A 15,176-nucleotide genomic window follows, 5' to 3' on the forward strand; every position below is an offset into this window, starting at 1 on the left:
AATGACATTATTGTTAATACCAACTTTTTGAACACTCAACATTCTGCTCAAGTGTTTCCATTTCTTTGAAATATTAGTCATTGCTTACAAATCAGATATTGTATTACAAATAAAGCATGAACATTAGACAGTGTTGCATGCAAGTGTAATAGATGTAATGAGCTGACAGATATACTGTTTTAACAATAGAAAGGAATAGTTAAATAGGAAAAGTACCATGGGGAAATGCGCCGTGATGAGAGCACAGTGGAACTCGACTGCTCAGTGATGAGTAGAACTGTACTTTGATTAAATCTATTAAAATAATGAGCGAGTTATTCCACCTTTTCAATACAAATTAAATAGTGTTTATTAAATAAACATTTAAAGGGACTAGTTTTGACCTATTTAAAGGTCATCTTCAGCCATATCGCATGTAGAACGAAGTATTTGAAACACAGTTGTTTTAAAGATGATCTTAAAACCTGTAAGTTTGACACTATGAAAAATTGTTTATAGAATTTCCTGAAAACACATTTGTTCTAAGAAATTATTTCACATAACTGTAGGAATATACGAGAAGAAGAAGTCTTAAAATATTCTTCGTAGTATTGAAGGATGTAGATACAATTCAAAATTCAGTCTTGATGAGATGTGGAAATGGGCATATATGCATAGTGTTGTTGTGGTAGAAGAGATGAAGTCTTATGATATTCTTCTTATCACTGTAGGAATTCGAGGAAAATATTTGTGATTAAAAATCAGCAGTGCAATACCGATCACTGGTACAGTATCATGCTTTTATGAACTTAAGATGTATGTCACAAAAGATACATCTATTAATGTATCTACGCTTCGCAGTGATAAGAAGAATATCATAAGACTTCTTCTCCTCTACCACAACAACACTATGCATATACACTCATTTCCACATCTCATCAAGACTGAATTTTGAATTGTATCTACGTCCTTGAATTTTACGAAGAATATTTTAAGACTTCTTCTTCTTGTATATTCCTACAGCTAAGTGAACTAATTTCTTACAACAAATGTGTTTTGAGGAAATTCTATAAACAGTTTTTCATAGTGTCAAACTTACAGGTTTTAAGACCATCTTTAAAACAACTGTGTTTCAAATACTTTGTTCTACACGTGATATGGCTGAAGATGACCTTTAAATAGGTCGAAACTAGTCCCTTTAAATGTTTATTTAATAAACACTATTTAATTTGTATTGAAAAGGTGGAATAATTTGCTTATTATTATATTTGGTTTAGAACTGTAATACCAGTAAGTAGTCCGGCTCCGTGGCTAAATGGTTAGCATGCTGGCCTTTGGTCATAGGCGCCCCGGGTTCATTTCTTGACTGGGTCGGAAATTTTAACCATCTTTGGTTAATTTTGCTGGTACAGGGGCTGGGTGTATGTGTCGTATTCATCATCATTTCATCCTCATCACGACGTGCAGATCGCCTACGGGCGTCAAATCAAGAGACCTGCACCTGGCGAGCCAAAGATGTCCTTGGACACTCCCAGCACTAAAAGCCATATGCCATTTTATTTCACCAGTAAGTACTGCAAAGATGAGTTTTTACTGGAGTGGGTGTCAACACCCCTTGCATAATGTTATTTTTGTTTTTACAGTTAGCTTTATGTTGCACCGACACAGATTGTTCTTATGGTGACAATGGGGTAGCAAAGGGCGAGGAGTGAGAAAGAAGTGGCCGTGGCCTTAATGAACCCTTTCAGACCTGAAAGAAAACCGGCGGTGTGAATTTTTGTTTGTACGTCAAAAACTGACTAAAATGCTCTTAAATACATATATTTTTAGTTTATTCTACAAAATAAAAATTAACATCTGAAAAAAAGCACCCGCAGAATTGTGCGTGTCAGGACTTACTTCACTACTTACAAAAAAGAAAAATTACCTCAAAGCATGTGAATATATATATATATATATGTGTACATGATCAAATTTTCTATTTTAGAGTGGGGAATAATTTAAAACAATTAAATCTTCGTTCAAACACAAGTAAACGTTACATTTTCTACATTCAGGAGGAATTTTGCTATTACTGCCCTTCTGGCAGCAACAGCTTGTTGTCAGACCTGAAAGAAATCTGGAGGTGTCAAAACGTCAAAAACTTACTAAAATGCTCTCAAATACATGTTTTTACAGTTTATTTTACAAAATAAGAACTATCGGCTGAAAAACAGAGCCCACACAATTGTGCGTGTCAGGACTTAATTCGCTACTTGCAAAAAATAAAATATTAAAAAAATTCAACTCAGTACATGTGAATATGCACATGTACATGATCAAATGTTCAATTTTACAGTGTGGAATGATTGTAAACAGTTAAAATCTTATACATCACATTTCTCATGTAGAGTACGAGATTTCTTTCTCAGTCTTTATTGCGACAGCACCCAGCACTCCTGCATGCATTGGCTGTAAGGAAACCTAGCCCACACATATGTGCGTATCAACATTCAAAACCTCATGGTATTACGTACGATGTTGAAAGTTCACAATTTACGTTTGCTACACAATCTACACACTTCATAGATTATATTCTGATATTCAGTAAAGCTTCTAGATTAATATGAATACAATAAATAAATACTTACTTTAGGCATTACTGCTTCCCGCCATATTGCTAATGAACTGTATTTTTAAACTCTTCTTCCTTCCCCCTGGTGGTCAAATACTAAATAAAAACAGCTGAAGTACACGCTACGTGTCCCGCACAAGCACAGCAGTCCGGTCTAGCGCCAAGAAAACGTCAAATAAGCTCAGACATAAATAAAATACGAACCCGCACAATTGTGCGTACACGGTCTGAAAGGGTTAAGGTACAGCTCAAGCATTTGCATGGTGTGAAAATGGCAAGCCATGGAAAACAATATTCAGGGCTGCCGACAGTGAGGTTTGAACCCATTATCTCCCAAGCTCACAGCTGTGTGACCCTAACCACACGGCTGTCTGGCTCGGTTACACCGCACAGTGTTATTTTCGACTAGCAGTAAGGGGTGAATTGTCAATTTCTACTCATCAGAATTCATTAGGGACTGAAAGCTGTAGTTTCCCCACTTCCATATTACAATATTAGAAGTGTTTGTCAGTCACTGCTAGGCTAGGACTGTTGCTTCATTCTCAAAGAATGACCATTTTTAACAGCAACCAGTATCAAACAATGCAGTGGGTAATTTTTAATTTCTTATTTCTAAATTATTTTATTTTTTGTTACTTTTGAATTATTTCATTAATATTCAGTTTTATAATTAAAGGGAAATGTCATGTTTGTTCAGTGACAGATGTTTAGTTTCAAATTGTCCAATTTATAATATTTTTTTTCTTTTATTTTCTTAAGAGGGACTGATAATACTGTTGTTTTCTCTTCAAACCAACAGTCAGCACCACCTTAAGCACTTTCACCTTTCTGTAGTCAAAAGAAAAGTTTTTAATTTTCATTTGATCGAGATTCAAATTTTTGGTAAAACTAATAGTAATAAAAAATTAACAATTTCCTCTTTCTGTTAACTCCCACTAAATTTAGTAGTTTAAAAAATGATGTGGCTGAAAAACCTTGCCAGAATTTCATTGTAAATATAAAGTTTGATTGAAATACATTTAGAAATCATAATTCTTTCATTAAGCAGACCTGACCAACAGCTGGAAACTGCAGGTGGTGATGATAATGATGATGATGATTTCTTTAACAGGAAATGGAAAACCAGATAGTCATTTTTTATTTCTGTGTTATAAGGAACAGTACAGGTAATAATAATTGTTGTATGACATGTTGTATCATGTTCAGGCAATTCGATTTGACATAGTTTAGGTTCTGTATGTCGGTTTCAATGTTCTGTTTTATCGTACCAGGTGAAGAAGTTGGAACTATATCGAGCAGCTTACTGCAGAGTCCTTAATGAATTCTGTCATTGTAAACACAAACTTTCTTACCAGATATTTTTTTTTTACATGCCACCATGAAGTGGCTAATGGACTTTTTATGCCTTTCAAAAATCTGACTACCTCTAACCAAATATGAACCTGTAACATTGGGATTTGGATCCTGATATTCAACTCCTAATACACAGATGAAGCTTTAGAACAATATAATTCATTTCTAATTGAAGTAGGTAATCCACATTTCCTCCCTCAAAGTAAGTCTTTTATCTTCAAATGAAATGAATGAAATTAAAATGAAATGAAAGTACTGTATATCTACAAGTTTTCCTGTTATGAGAAACCAAATGAACAGGCAACTAAACATGACCTCAACAGAGGTGCCAACTATCACGGATTGTCCGTAATTATTACGGATTTCACCCCACGATTACGGAATTACGTTCAAAGGGGAAATTATTACCGAAAAGGTGACATTATCAGGAAAAAACAATTTTCTACGGAAAAAAAGAAAAGAAGGTAAAAGGCTCGAAAGGATTGAACATTTCTCCTAAATTGTCCTCGTTTCAATGCTCGAGAGTTGGCAGTGATACTTATTTGATCGTGACTTCCTTTTGCTACCCATAAGCGTTGTAAAATTCATTGTGAATGAAGCAGCTCAGGCACTGCTCTTCTTCACTATAAATCCTTCAATAATGTTGTACGGTATTTGCTGTGTTAAGTGTACCTGATAGTTGACAGGAAAAAAAAAAAAAAGAAATGGTGTATGGCTTTTAGTGCCGGGAGTATCAGAGGACAAGTTCGGCTCGCCAGATGCAGGTCTGTTGATTTGACTCCCGTAGGCGACCTGCGCGTCGTGATGAGAATGAAATGTTGATGAGGATGACACATACACTCAGCCCCCGTGTCAGCGAAATTAACCAATCATGGTTAAAATTCCCGACCCTGCTGGGAATCAAACCCAGAACCCCTGTGACCAAAGGCCAGCATGCTAACCATTTAGCCATGGAGCTGGACAGTTGACAGAGAAATTGAGAAAGAAGTGAGGCCTACATTAAGCACATCTGCACTGGAATCGCTTATGGTTCAGAAGACGAAAATGCCATCACAGTGGGAAGGATGCTTCAAGAAAAACTACACTGAAAAGCAGCTGCTGTGTGAGAAACAAGCTACAAGGAATGTTTTATTACAGAATTAACAGGTTATGTGCAAATGTTATTGTGTAATATGATATACTTTTGAAGAGATTGTTAGAAGGAAGGGCAAAAGGGGTGTCATTATCGACAAGGGAAGAGCATGCTATGGACTTGACTCAACATTTTTCTTGGGGGTGGAGGGCGATTACTGATAATCTACTTCAAAGGTTGGCATCTCTGCCTTAAACAATTTTATTTATATGGATACTTTATTGTGGGGGTCCATTACATAATGCTGATTCACTCTTGCAACCAGGTAAGACACCAGACCAACCAAAGAATTTCAGGCTAGTCTCCCTTCTGAGTCACCCAAAGCAGTTTGAATGTCTTGTTCTTGAGAAGAGAATCTGTGAAGAGTAAATTGATTAAGCAGCAGGTGGGTTTCAGACCAGGACCACCATATAAACCAAATATTAACCCTTAGTATACTGAGTATGAATTTCAGAAAGATCTTGCAAATGGCACCGTTGACTCCTACACAAGCTGTTTAAACTAACAGACTATTTCAAACTTATAAGAATCATTCAATGCTTCCTTCAGAATAAAAGATTCCAAGTGACACCTCGAGGTGAAGAGAGTCGTTGGAGGGACCAAAATAATGGCCTGTCACAGGGTTGTGCTATTGCACCGATCCTTTTCAATGTATACCCGAAGGATCAACTTGTCGGTCAGGACACAAAGCAGTCGATAATCTTGGTGTTGGAGTAAAGTACCTTGGAGTTCAGCTTGATTGTTCACTCACATTTAAAGGACATTACTATTCCATCAGTATGAAGGTTAAAATAAGGAATGGCTTATGTAGGATGTTAACAGGATCCACCTGGGGAGCTCATCCAACACCTGTGCGAACTACTGCTTTAGCACTCGCTTTCTGTGTAGCACCGTATGATTTAGCCGTGTGGTTGGGGTCGTATAGCTATGAGGTTGCGTTTGGGAGATAGTGAGTTTGAATTTCATCGTTGGCAGTCCAAAGATGGTTTCGTGAAGTTTCCCAATTTTCACACAAGGCAAATGCTGGTTTTATACCTTAATTAAGGTCACAGCTGCTACTTTCTCAGTCTCTGCAGCTGATTTTATTTATCCTGTGCGGGCCAGCTCTCTGCATTAAGCAAGAGCTGGACGGTCACCAAGCAGTAAGACGATTATTCAGATTGCGGAAGAGTTTCATGAACAGCATCAAACCTGCAATAGCTGAACCAGTTGCTCTCAGGAATCATTACTGGCAGCAATAGTCGATACTACCAGACGGGAAAAAGCCAACAGAGGGGACACCAACTTGTGCCTCACAAAACCATGGCCAGTATGGAGAATGCAGGAACTGGTATGGCAAGAACTAGGGTCACCCTAAAAAATAAAATGGTGCCTGTGTGTTTTTCAAGAGCTGGAGTATCTGTACCATTGCCCAAATTGCCCTATAGATACTTGGCATGAAGATTTTGATGCGGTTTGTGACATGGCTATTGTAGTTGCTTCATATTGGGGCAACTTAAACATTTGAAGGAGAGTTGGATGTGATCATCATCACATAATAATGATAAGAAATTATAATGAAGTATGTGCAGTAATCCACTTTTTTTTTTTATGACTTCCAAAACATTCCCGTGAATGTCAGCGTCCACTAATCCTTTGATCTTTGTTCTCACTATAGGCATCACCACTTATGAACTACAACTGAGCACTCCATGTGGAGGAAATGTTATGCCCTCAGACATAGCCAAACTCATTTAATGTTAAGTCAGAATGGAACAGCCACTTCTCTGAGTATGGCCTCTGTCTGAACACCAAGAAGAGTAATATCTAGAGACAAATCTAAGCCCCTGGAGAGAATGTACTTAAGGCAGAAATCTTCCGGTAACTTGGATCTCATCTACAGAGTGATGGTGGTATTTTCAGTGAAGTTTTAGTGAGGATAAATGCAACCTGGATGCAGTGGAAGTTCACAGGTGCAATGGTAGCTCATGTAACATAAAAGAGAACCATTACAAACTATGAATAGTGATTTTTAACTTTTTTTTTTTTTTGTGTTTAGAATTTGCTTTACATCACACCAACACAGGTAGGTCTTACGGTGACGATGGGATAAGTAAGGCCTAGGGAAGAAAGCGGCCGTGGCCTTAATTAAGGTACAGCCCCAGCATTTGCCTTGTGAGAAAATGGGAAACCACGAAAAACCATCTTCATTGCTGTCAACCAAGGGGGATTTTTAAGTCACCTTATTTCTTGTACAATAGATTAGGTCTGTTTTCACCTAACAAAAGACAGGCCCAACAGAAAATTTTCTGAAGCAAATTGCTGCCACATAACCAAGGGTACTCTCTGTACCAGTTACTTTTAAAATGTCATTTATAGGACTTTGGCTTCTCGACTGTTTCTTGTCCGTAACTCTGATGGATAGATGTGGGATAGGGCAATTAAACAACAACAGCTTTTATCCTCCTCACATCAACGAGAAAGTGATGTCTAATAAATTACTCGCACTACATCGTTTTCTGGATTCATCTGTAGAAAGTTCAAGAACTGCCCACAAGTGCTATCGATAACGTCATGAAAACAACTTGTTCCTCTCACCAAACATTAGATACAACTGTTAGTAAGTGTAATGACTAGCAAGGGCAAGGGGTAAGGCTCTCGCCTCAGGAAAAGAACAGAATGCCTGCCGTTCAGGCTTGGTGATTTCTGTTTGAGAATAGGCAAAAGTTCTTCTCTCTATGCAAAGTCATTAACCATTACCATGGTGACCACCCTAACAGCACATGTAGTGAAGTTTCAAGAAGTGGTCAGAATGAAGAGCTTTCCAGGTAGTAGCCTGCTTGTTCGGGTGGGTGGGGCCAAACCCTCAGTGCTTCAAACAATACAGTGGAGCTACTGAGAGAGAGAGAGAGAGAGAGAGAGAGAGAGAGAGAGAGAGAGAGAGAGAGAGAGAGAGAGTGTGTGTGTGTGTGTACAGTCCCATGCTTCAACACTTCAGTGATTTGTTGGTATTTTCAAATAGATATTTCTATGTCAGTTTGAAATAAGATAATTAATAAACAATTGATTGAAAGTAATCTAAGTGAAGAGCCACTTCAGGAACTTCACTTGGCTAGCCGCTCTTGCACAAATGTGATTTGTGACAAAAGGATGCTACTTTGCCCCTAGTTGAAGAAATAGTAGACAATGGGATGACCAGTTGCACTGTACAGAGTTTAATTCTGGCCAGCTGACAAAATCGCTGATGATGTTTATCAGTCACTTCAGAATGATGCAATTCGACAACAAATGGGTTTCGGAATAATTGCAGGAAAAAAATAAAGAAAGAAATTCCTCCAATAATACACCTTACCCATCTTGCCGAGTCTGATACAGTTACCAACTGTTCCTTCCATTTTGATGTCAAAGGCCAGCGTTGCAGAGGACAACCAAAACAATGTTACCAATATACAATAAATGCAGACTTAAAAGATTAGCAGTCTGAAGCCCAGTTTTGCACAAGAGCCTACAGAATGTTGTTCCACTAGTAGTAGTTGTTGTAGTTTTGAAGTGTTTCTTAGGACAACGGCTCAAAAAGCAGTTGAAAATGTTCCAATGAAGTATTTTATTACGGTCAAAACAGCTGTCTTGGTGGATCAGCAGAAGAGTATCCAACTTGTAATTCTAAGTTCACGAGTTCGATCCCAGCAGAGGTATTAAAAAAGATCTTGGCATCCCATATCGTCGTTTGCATGTTATAGATCTCTGGTGATGCACTCAGTGTCACCTGAATAAATTAAATTAACTCAGCTATGGAAATCAGCCAGTAGAATTCTGCTTTCATTATGAGACAGTAGCACGAATGGGATGTTAGAATTATTAATAATAATGTTATTTGTTTTTACATCCCTTTAACTACTTTTATGGTTTTCGAAGATGCCAAGGTGCCAGAATTTAGTCCTGCATGAGTTCTTTTATGTGCCAGTAAATCTATGGACACGAGACTGGAGTATTTGAGCCCATTCAAATACCACCGGACTGAGCCAGGATCGAACCTGCCAGTTTGGGGTCAGAAGGCCAGCGCCTCAACAGTTTGAGCCATTCAGCCCGGCAGTGTTAAAATTGACAGCAGACAACAATCCCATATGGAGACATACACAAGCTGGCCGGACAAGGGAGAGAGAGAAACAGCGCGGAGAAATTTTCCAAATAATGTATGGATTGCAAGAATTGTCCGGCCACATAATATAATTCAACATTGAGTTATTCCACCTATAAACAAACCCTGTTTGATCGGATATTCACATACTCGAGGCTTCCAACATGAGATCGCATCGGCGTTTTTCAAATTTGAACACCGATTTTAGCATGATGTGACCATCTTTTCAATTCATTTTGTACATTATAACTCAATGGGACTTTTATCATCTAATAATTGGTTTTAAGACTTACATGAACTGTGTTTTTAAAATCTGTGTTTAAATGTGACAGATTGAGTCACCTTGACTCTTCAACATTGTAATATATGTCATTGTTTTTAGTATTAAGATTATCATGTGTTTTTACCATAATAGCCTAGGCTGAAGATGTCTCACAATAGAAGAGAAGAAACATGTCCCTTTTCTTAAAATAAAATAAAAGACAATATTGTATTTTAAAGGTATTGTAATTTATTTCTTGTGATATGTTAAAATTGATCAACAGACTGCATAGGTGGCACCACTTTGGAAGGTCTGCAACTTGGTAGCTGAGGCCATAGGGTTATTTGGGCTGTTCGGAAATAATTGACATTTTTTCCATAACTCAATTTCTTTTTTAAAATTGCAGTTTGAAATGTGTGCCCATTGTATGCGAGGAGACTTACTATAGTGCCACCTGTGGCCACCAGATGACATTGCTACTGTGCACTGGTAGAACAGTGTTGCATCATTTGTGCCAGTTTGTGGGTACATTCCTGGACAATGCACAGACAAGATGGAAGTAAAAATCATGGGCAACGGTCGACTGTGTAATTTTTCTGGAGGAAAGGAGTGACTGCTTCTGCTTCACACATTCACACAAGGTTAGCAGCTGTATGTGGGAAGTAGCACCAAGTCCCAGAAGTATGTTTCTTTGAATAACAGAGTGCAAAGACAGTAAGGACTGTGTTTAAACAGACAACAATTGTGGCCGTCCAACTACTGGATACAAACCAAAGAATATCCAGTGCATGTCCAACTTGATACTAGAGAACTGGCAAATCACTTTGGATGAACGGTAGAACATGACAGGTTTGTTACGAGGAACACAGCACACCATCTTCTATCTCATTGAGTACCTCATTCTCTCACTATTCCACAGAAGCAGCTAAGCATGCCAACAGTTGTTGCATCTGTACAGCGCGGATCTGGTGGAGTTCTTTGAGTGTCCAGTCACTGTCAGTGAGTCTTGTTCTGACACAAGACTGTAGAAAAGAAAGGTCAGTTGATGGATTAGAAGCATGCTGGGAACCCTCCTTCTAAGAAGTCACTGCTAGAACTGTTTGTCTGGAAACGTATGACAACTGTGTTCAGGGATCTGGAAGGGATCCTTCTGTTGTATTGGTTGCCCTCCAGTATGACCATCAGCAGTGATTGGAACTGAATTTCACTGCACCAGTTCTACTGATGCATTCAGAAATCTTGTCACAGAAAAGAGAGCACAACATTCTTTTCCACCATGATGAGTTGTCCAACAGTGGCACTGATATACCCACAAAGAATGGTTTGCTGTGTAAATAACAGAAACTATCACATAGATTGTAGAGGTGCATAGACATTGACAGCGAATACCTCATATTTAATCTGTATTTCGTTTCAATAAATGGTTTCTGTGAAAAAAAAGAAAGAAACTGGGCATGTAAGTGTCAGTCATTTTTAAACACCCCAAGAAGTTGGTTATTACTGTCAAAACGGTAGTGAAGTTCATTATATACAGATGTACAGTGAGATGTCGATACAATGGTACCGCGTCAGTCAATAGGAAAACACTGTTGTAGAAGGCTTTAGAATAACGGGTTCTCATGTCAGTTGGTGAACTCAGTAATATCTGAAATTATATATTAACTACCTGCCACATCATATCATTTGATTAATTAATATGAGAAACACACACAAGAAATATGAAATGACAATACCTTACCTATGACCAGCAGAGTACATTCCTTTTGACCATGGAATTTTAATTTTTCACATATACAGTAATTGTTGTTCACACTACACAGCACTCCACTACTGTAAACTACCATAGTTAAAGAAATCTGAAATGACAGTCTGTTTCACATTCCTCTTCACAGAAAGAGAAACACACAAACACCTTATTGCGTCAAGATTCTCTGCTACAGCTACACTGCAACAGTCCTTGGAATGTACGACAATGTGTCAAAATGAAGTAACGAAGGAGCTATTTTAGTTTTAAGCAGCTGTCTGACAGCTACAGTACTGACGTTTAAATCTTGGTATGCACACTACCTAGGTATGCCTGGAATTTCATAGCTGCAGAGTTCCCGGTGTTACTCAGCAAACCCACCCCTCAGGTAAGTACACAGCTATAAACACTCTTGCTTGCTATGCTTGCATAATAGGAAAGTTCAATCTTCATATGGCAGTAACAAATGTTCCTAATTACCTTTGTGCTTGGTTGGTCATAGTACCGGGAAGAAAGCACATTGCTGGGGTTTGAAATCGCAATCGCAGTGGAGAGATTTATCGTTAATGAGAGTATTGTTAACTCGAGAGAAGTTTTATATTACTGTAAATTAATGCCAGGACTGGAATATTTTATCATTACTGAGGGTATCATCATTGTATGAAGATTTCACTGTATTAACATAATTGGGATTGCAGCTTTGGAGATGCCTTAAGTCTGAAGGTATTTGAAGAAGAAAAGGTGAAAATCACTGCCCTACCTACTCCAGTGTTCAAGTATTTAAAATTGCCTTATCTGAATGCTACTGTATTATCCAAATTGATATGTAATTATTCCAGATTATAAGTAATCTTCACTTTTTTTCTCATGAATCATATGCTGAAGAAAATATCGCCACCTTTGCTCCGTTCCTCTTCCAAAGAATAAACTGAAATGTTTTGGGTTTAGTGGAATCATTTGTTCATTATGATAAACACTTTTAAGTACCTTTCTCACCATTGATGAACAGAAGTCTTCATATCATGTAAATATGATAGGATTCAATCGAGGAATGTTCTACCATTCAACACTTTATATAATTTGTATCATTAATACCCTTAATAAGTGAAGACTAGTTTCGATTCTCTTGGAATCAACATCAGTTCAAACAAATATTTAAATCAGAAAGGTATCTGGATTAACGCACATTTCATACAAAATTTGCCTTAAAAATACACTTAAAATGGTTAACATGAGTTGTATGTCATAAAATCAGGTTGAATTTTAAATGACGTCCTTAGAGTCTTAGTCACAAATAATTGAGCATGTATGCACAATATTAAGCAGAATCACATAACTTTTAACATCAACAGTGTAATTTTCAAATTATAGCAGCTACTACAAGCAACGAAGGATGTTCCCACAACTCTTCGGCAAACTGTACATAATTCATAAATAAGCACATCCCAATTCTACAACCTCCGACTGCCTGAACATCGACACTCTTACAAGATTTTCAATTTTTACATACGTTTTTTAACTTATTCGACAGTTCGACCATGAATAAATGAACATTTTTAACATACGTTTTTATATCCATGGTTAAATCTACAGTATCATAGGAACTTTATAACATCCTCAACTTCAAGTTTTTACATAATATTTTAAAACTCTGCTTAATATTGTGCCTACGCGCTCAGTTGTTTGTGACTTAGACTCTAAGGAAGTCATTTAAAATTCAACATGTTTTTATTAATACAAACCATTTTAAGTGTCTTATTAAGGCAAATTTTATGTGAAATGTGTGTTAATCCAGATACCTTTCTGATTAATATATTTGTTTGAACTGATGATGATTCCAAGAAAATCGAAACTAGTCTTCATTTATAAATGATAACACATTATATAAAGTGTTGAATGATGGAACATTTCTCGACTGATTCCTGTCATATAAGTCAAACGTCAACACGGAAATGAAAGTTATAAATTATGTTATCATGGAAAGTCACTCAGAAGAATGAGCGCATGGTATTGTATGTTCCTCGCATTTGATATTTTGTCAGACTTAATTTTAGTTATTATCAAAATATAATTCACCTTGCATGTAGATACAAACCCTGTGAATACCCACAACAAACATTATAGCTATAGATTTTGTTGTTTCTGAGTAAAGTGTACCTGCGAGGAACTTGCACAATACCATGCACATTTAAAAAAGTGGGGTTTTTTTGACTGACCATACATGCTTGTTGGTACAAAACTTGTAACACTGAGGTATATTCTTCTCCTAAAAGTATTGTGTTTGGGAGTTAAAGGTTTCAGGATATAGTATTGCAAACTATTAAAGCAATTTAATAGGAAAGTATTTTTATGTTTGTAATTATAGTTTCTATTGCTTGTTATTTTTATTATGGTTTCTTCAGTAATTAATTTGACTTATTGTCCGGTTCAGGAGATGTTTCAGGAACATTGATAAGGCCTTAATTTGTGGTTATCACCTTCTTTTGTACAGATTTTGCAGCAAGCCCGTGAGGCATTCCGAAGTGGTCGTACTCTCCCTCTGGACTTCCGTATGAAGCAGCTAAAGCAACTGTATCGCATGTATGAAGAAAATGACAGTGCCATGAAGGTTGCTCTAGCTGCAGATCTTCGTAGGGTGAGAATTTTCCCCTCATACTTTCACTTTGATAAAATATTCTTAAATGTAAATAAATATCACAGTATTGTATTAAAATCATTAGAAGTTCAAGGAAATTTTGGTCAATGGTGTGTTTTTATTTTTTTATTATACATATTTTCAAACTGTAACATGGTTGCAACATATTACTCCTATAGATTTTTTATTGCTTTTCATAATTGACTTGGTCAGTTCTTTATGAGATTAGTATTGGAAAAGGGCAAACAAGTGTCAAATCAAGTCATATCTTTCTCTATGTCTTTATAAGATAAATATCTCAGTGTACATACAGACATCAAGAAGAGGTTTACACTATGCCTCCAAGTCTTGTCAGTAGTCTCTGGGGTTGCATGGATATGTTCCATTAATAGATAAATCCCTTAAGCTGATTGTAAATGTAATTGCACCAACAATGGCTTGATGCCTGGTGAATAGATACCAATCCTATGTTCTTAACAGACGAGACATCTGTTCGTTTGTCTATTGTTGAGCATTAGGTATTGCAGATGTGTTATATTTAGATGTCTTACTTTCACTTTGACGTTCATTGTACTGTATATGCAGTGCAAAACCAGATTATGTGATACTATATTTTTGTTATTCTTCATCCTAGTCCTTCAGCACAGTGCAAGACATGAAGAGGTGGCAGGTTAAGACATATTGGAGAGTTTTATTGTTCCATATCAATCAAAGTAGATCCAGAAGTATTGAAGTAAAATACCTGTTTTTTGTTGTTGAAGGATGTAATTATTTTTCATGTTAACATTGATGCTTTCACGGCAGGGGTGGTTTCTCCATAAGGTTGCAGGTTTGCGCTACCCCCATTAAATTTTTATGTTTATTTTAGGTAAAGTTTTATAATTTGGATTACTCAACTACTGTATTTTCATTCAACAAGACAAACCTTTCAAGAGCTTGAAAGAGCAAATATTGACTACAAGATGTTCACTGCAGGAGCCGAAAAGTTTGCAGCGGGAAGTCAACCTGTGGTAGGATGAATCCTGGGCTGCTCGAGGGGTGCGCGGGGAGAGGAGAAGATAGGCCTGGCTTCTTATATATTGCTTAAATGGAGGTTTATCAACCTGGCTCCTCCTACCACGGCCGACTGGATCCCTCGCTGCGATAAGGAGCTAGCTAGAGCGAAGCATCAAATCGGCCATGCTCCTACGTAACCAACTACTAGCAAAGTCGCTAGAGACCATTGGTGCTCAATGTGAGATTCTGTTATAGAACAGGTGTGTCATCTAGCGACACCGGATGGAAGTTCATCTGCTGGATCACGGCCGGTTGGATCCCTCGCTGCGCTCCGTAAGGAGCCA

General features: G+C 37.4%; 2 protein-coding genes across 2 annotated transcripts in view; both read left to right on the top strand.

Annotated features, from left to right (window-relative positions):
• The window catches only part of LOC136874387 (uncharacterized), a 36,851-nt gene extending 26,366 nt beyond the window's left edge, over positions 1–10,485 (top strand). The window contains exons 2-3 of the mRNA XM_067148025.1: positions 9,864–9,982; positions 10,388–10,485. Of these exons, the coding sequence (XP_067004126.1) occupies positions 9,864–9,982; positions 10,388–10,485 (217 nt within the window). The remainder of the gene's footprint in view (positions 1–9,863; positions 9,983–10,387) is intronic.
• The window catches only part of LOC136874677 (aldehyde dehydrogenase, dimeric NADP-preferring), a 145,652-nt gene that overhangs the window by 156 nt on the left and 130,320 nt on the right, over positions 1–15,176 (top strand). Inside the window, exon 2 of the mRNA XM_067148315.2 lies at positions 13,693–13,836. Within this exon, the coding sequence (XP_067004416.2) occupies positions 13,753–13,836 (84 nt within the window). The 5' untranslated portion in view covers positions 13,693–13,752. The remainder of the gene's footprint in view (positions 1–13,692; positions 13,837–15,176) is intronic.

This window comes from Anabrus simplex, chromosome 5, assembly GCF_040414725.1.
Source record: "Anabrus simplex isolate iqAnaSimp1 chromosome 5, ASM4041472v1, whole genome shotgun sequence".
NCBI lineage: Eukaryota > Metazoa > Arthropoda > Insecta > Orthoptera > Tettigoniidae > Anabrus > Anabrus simplex.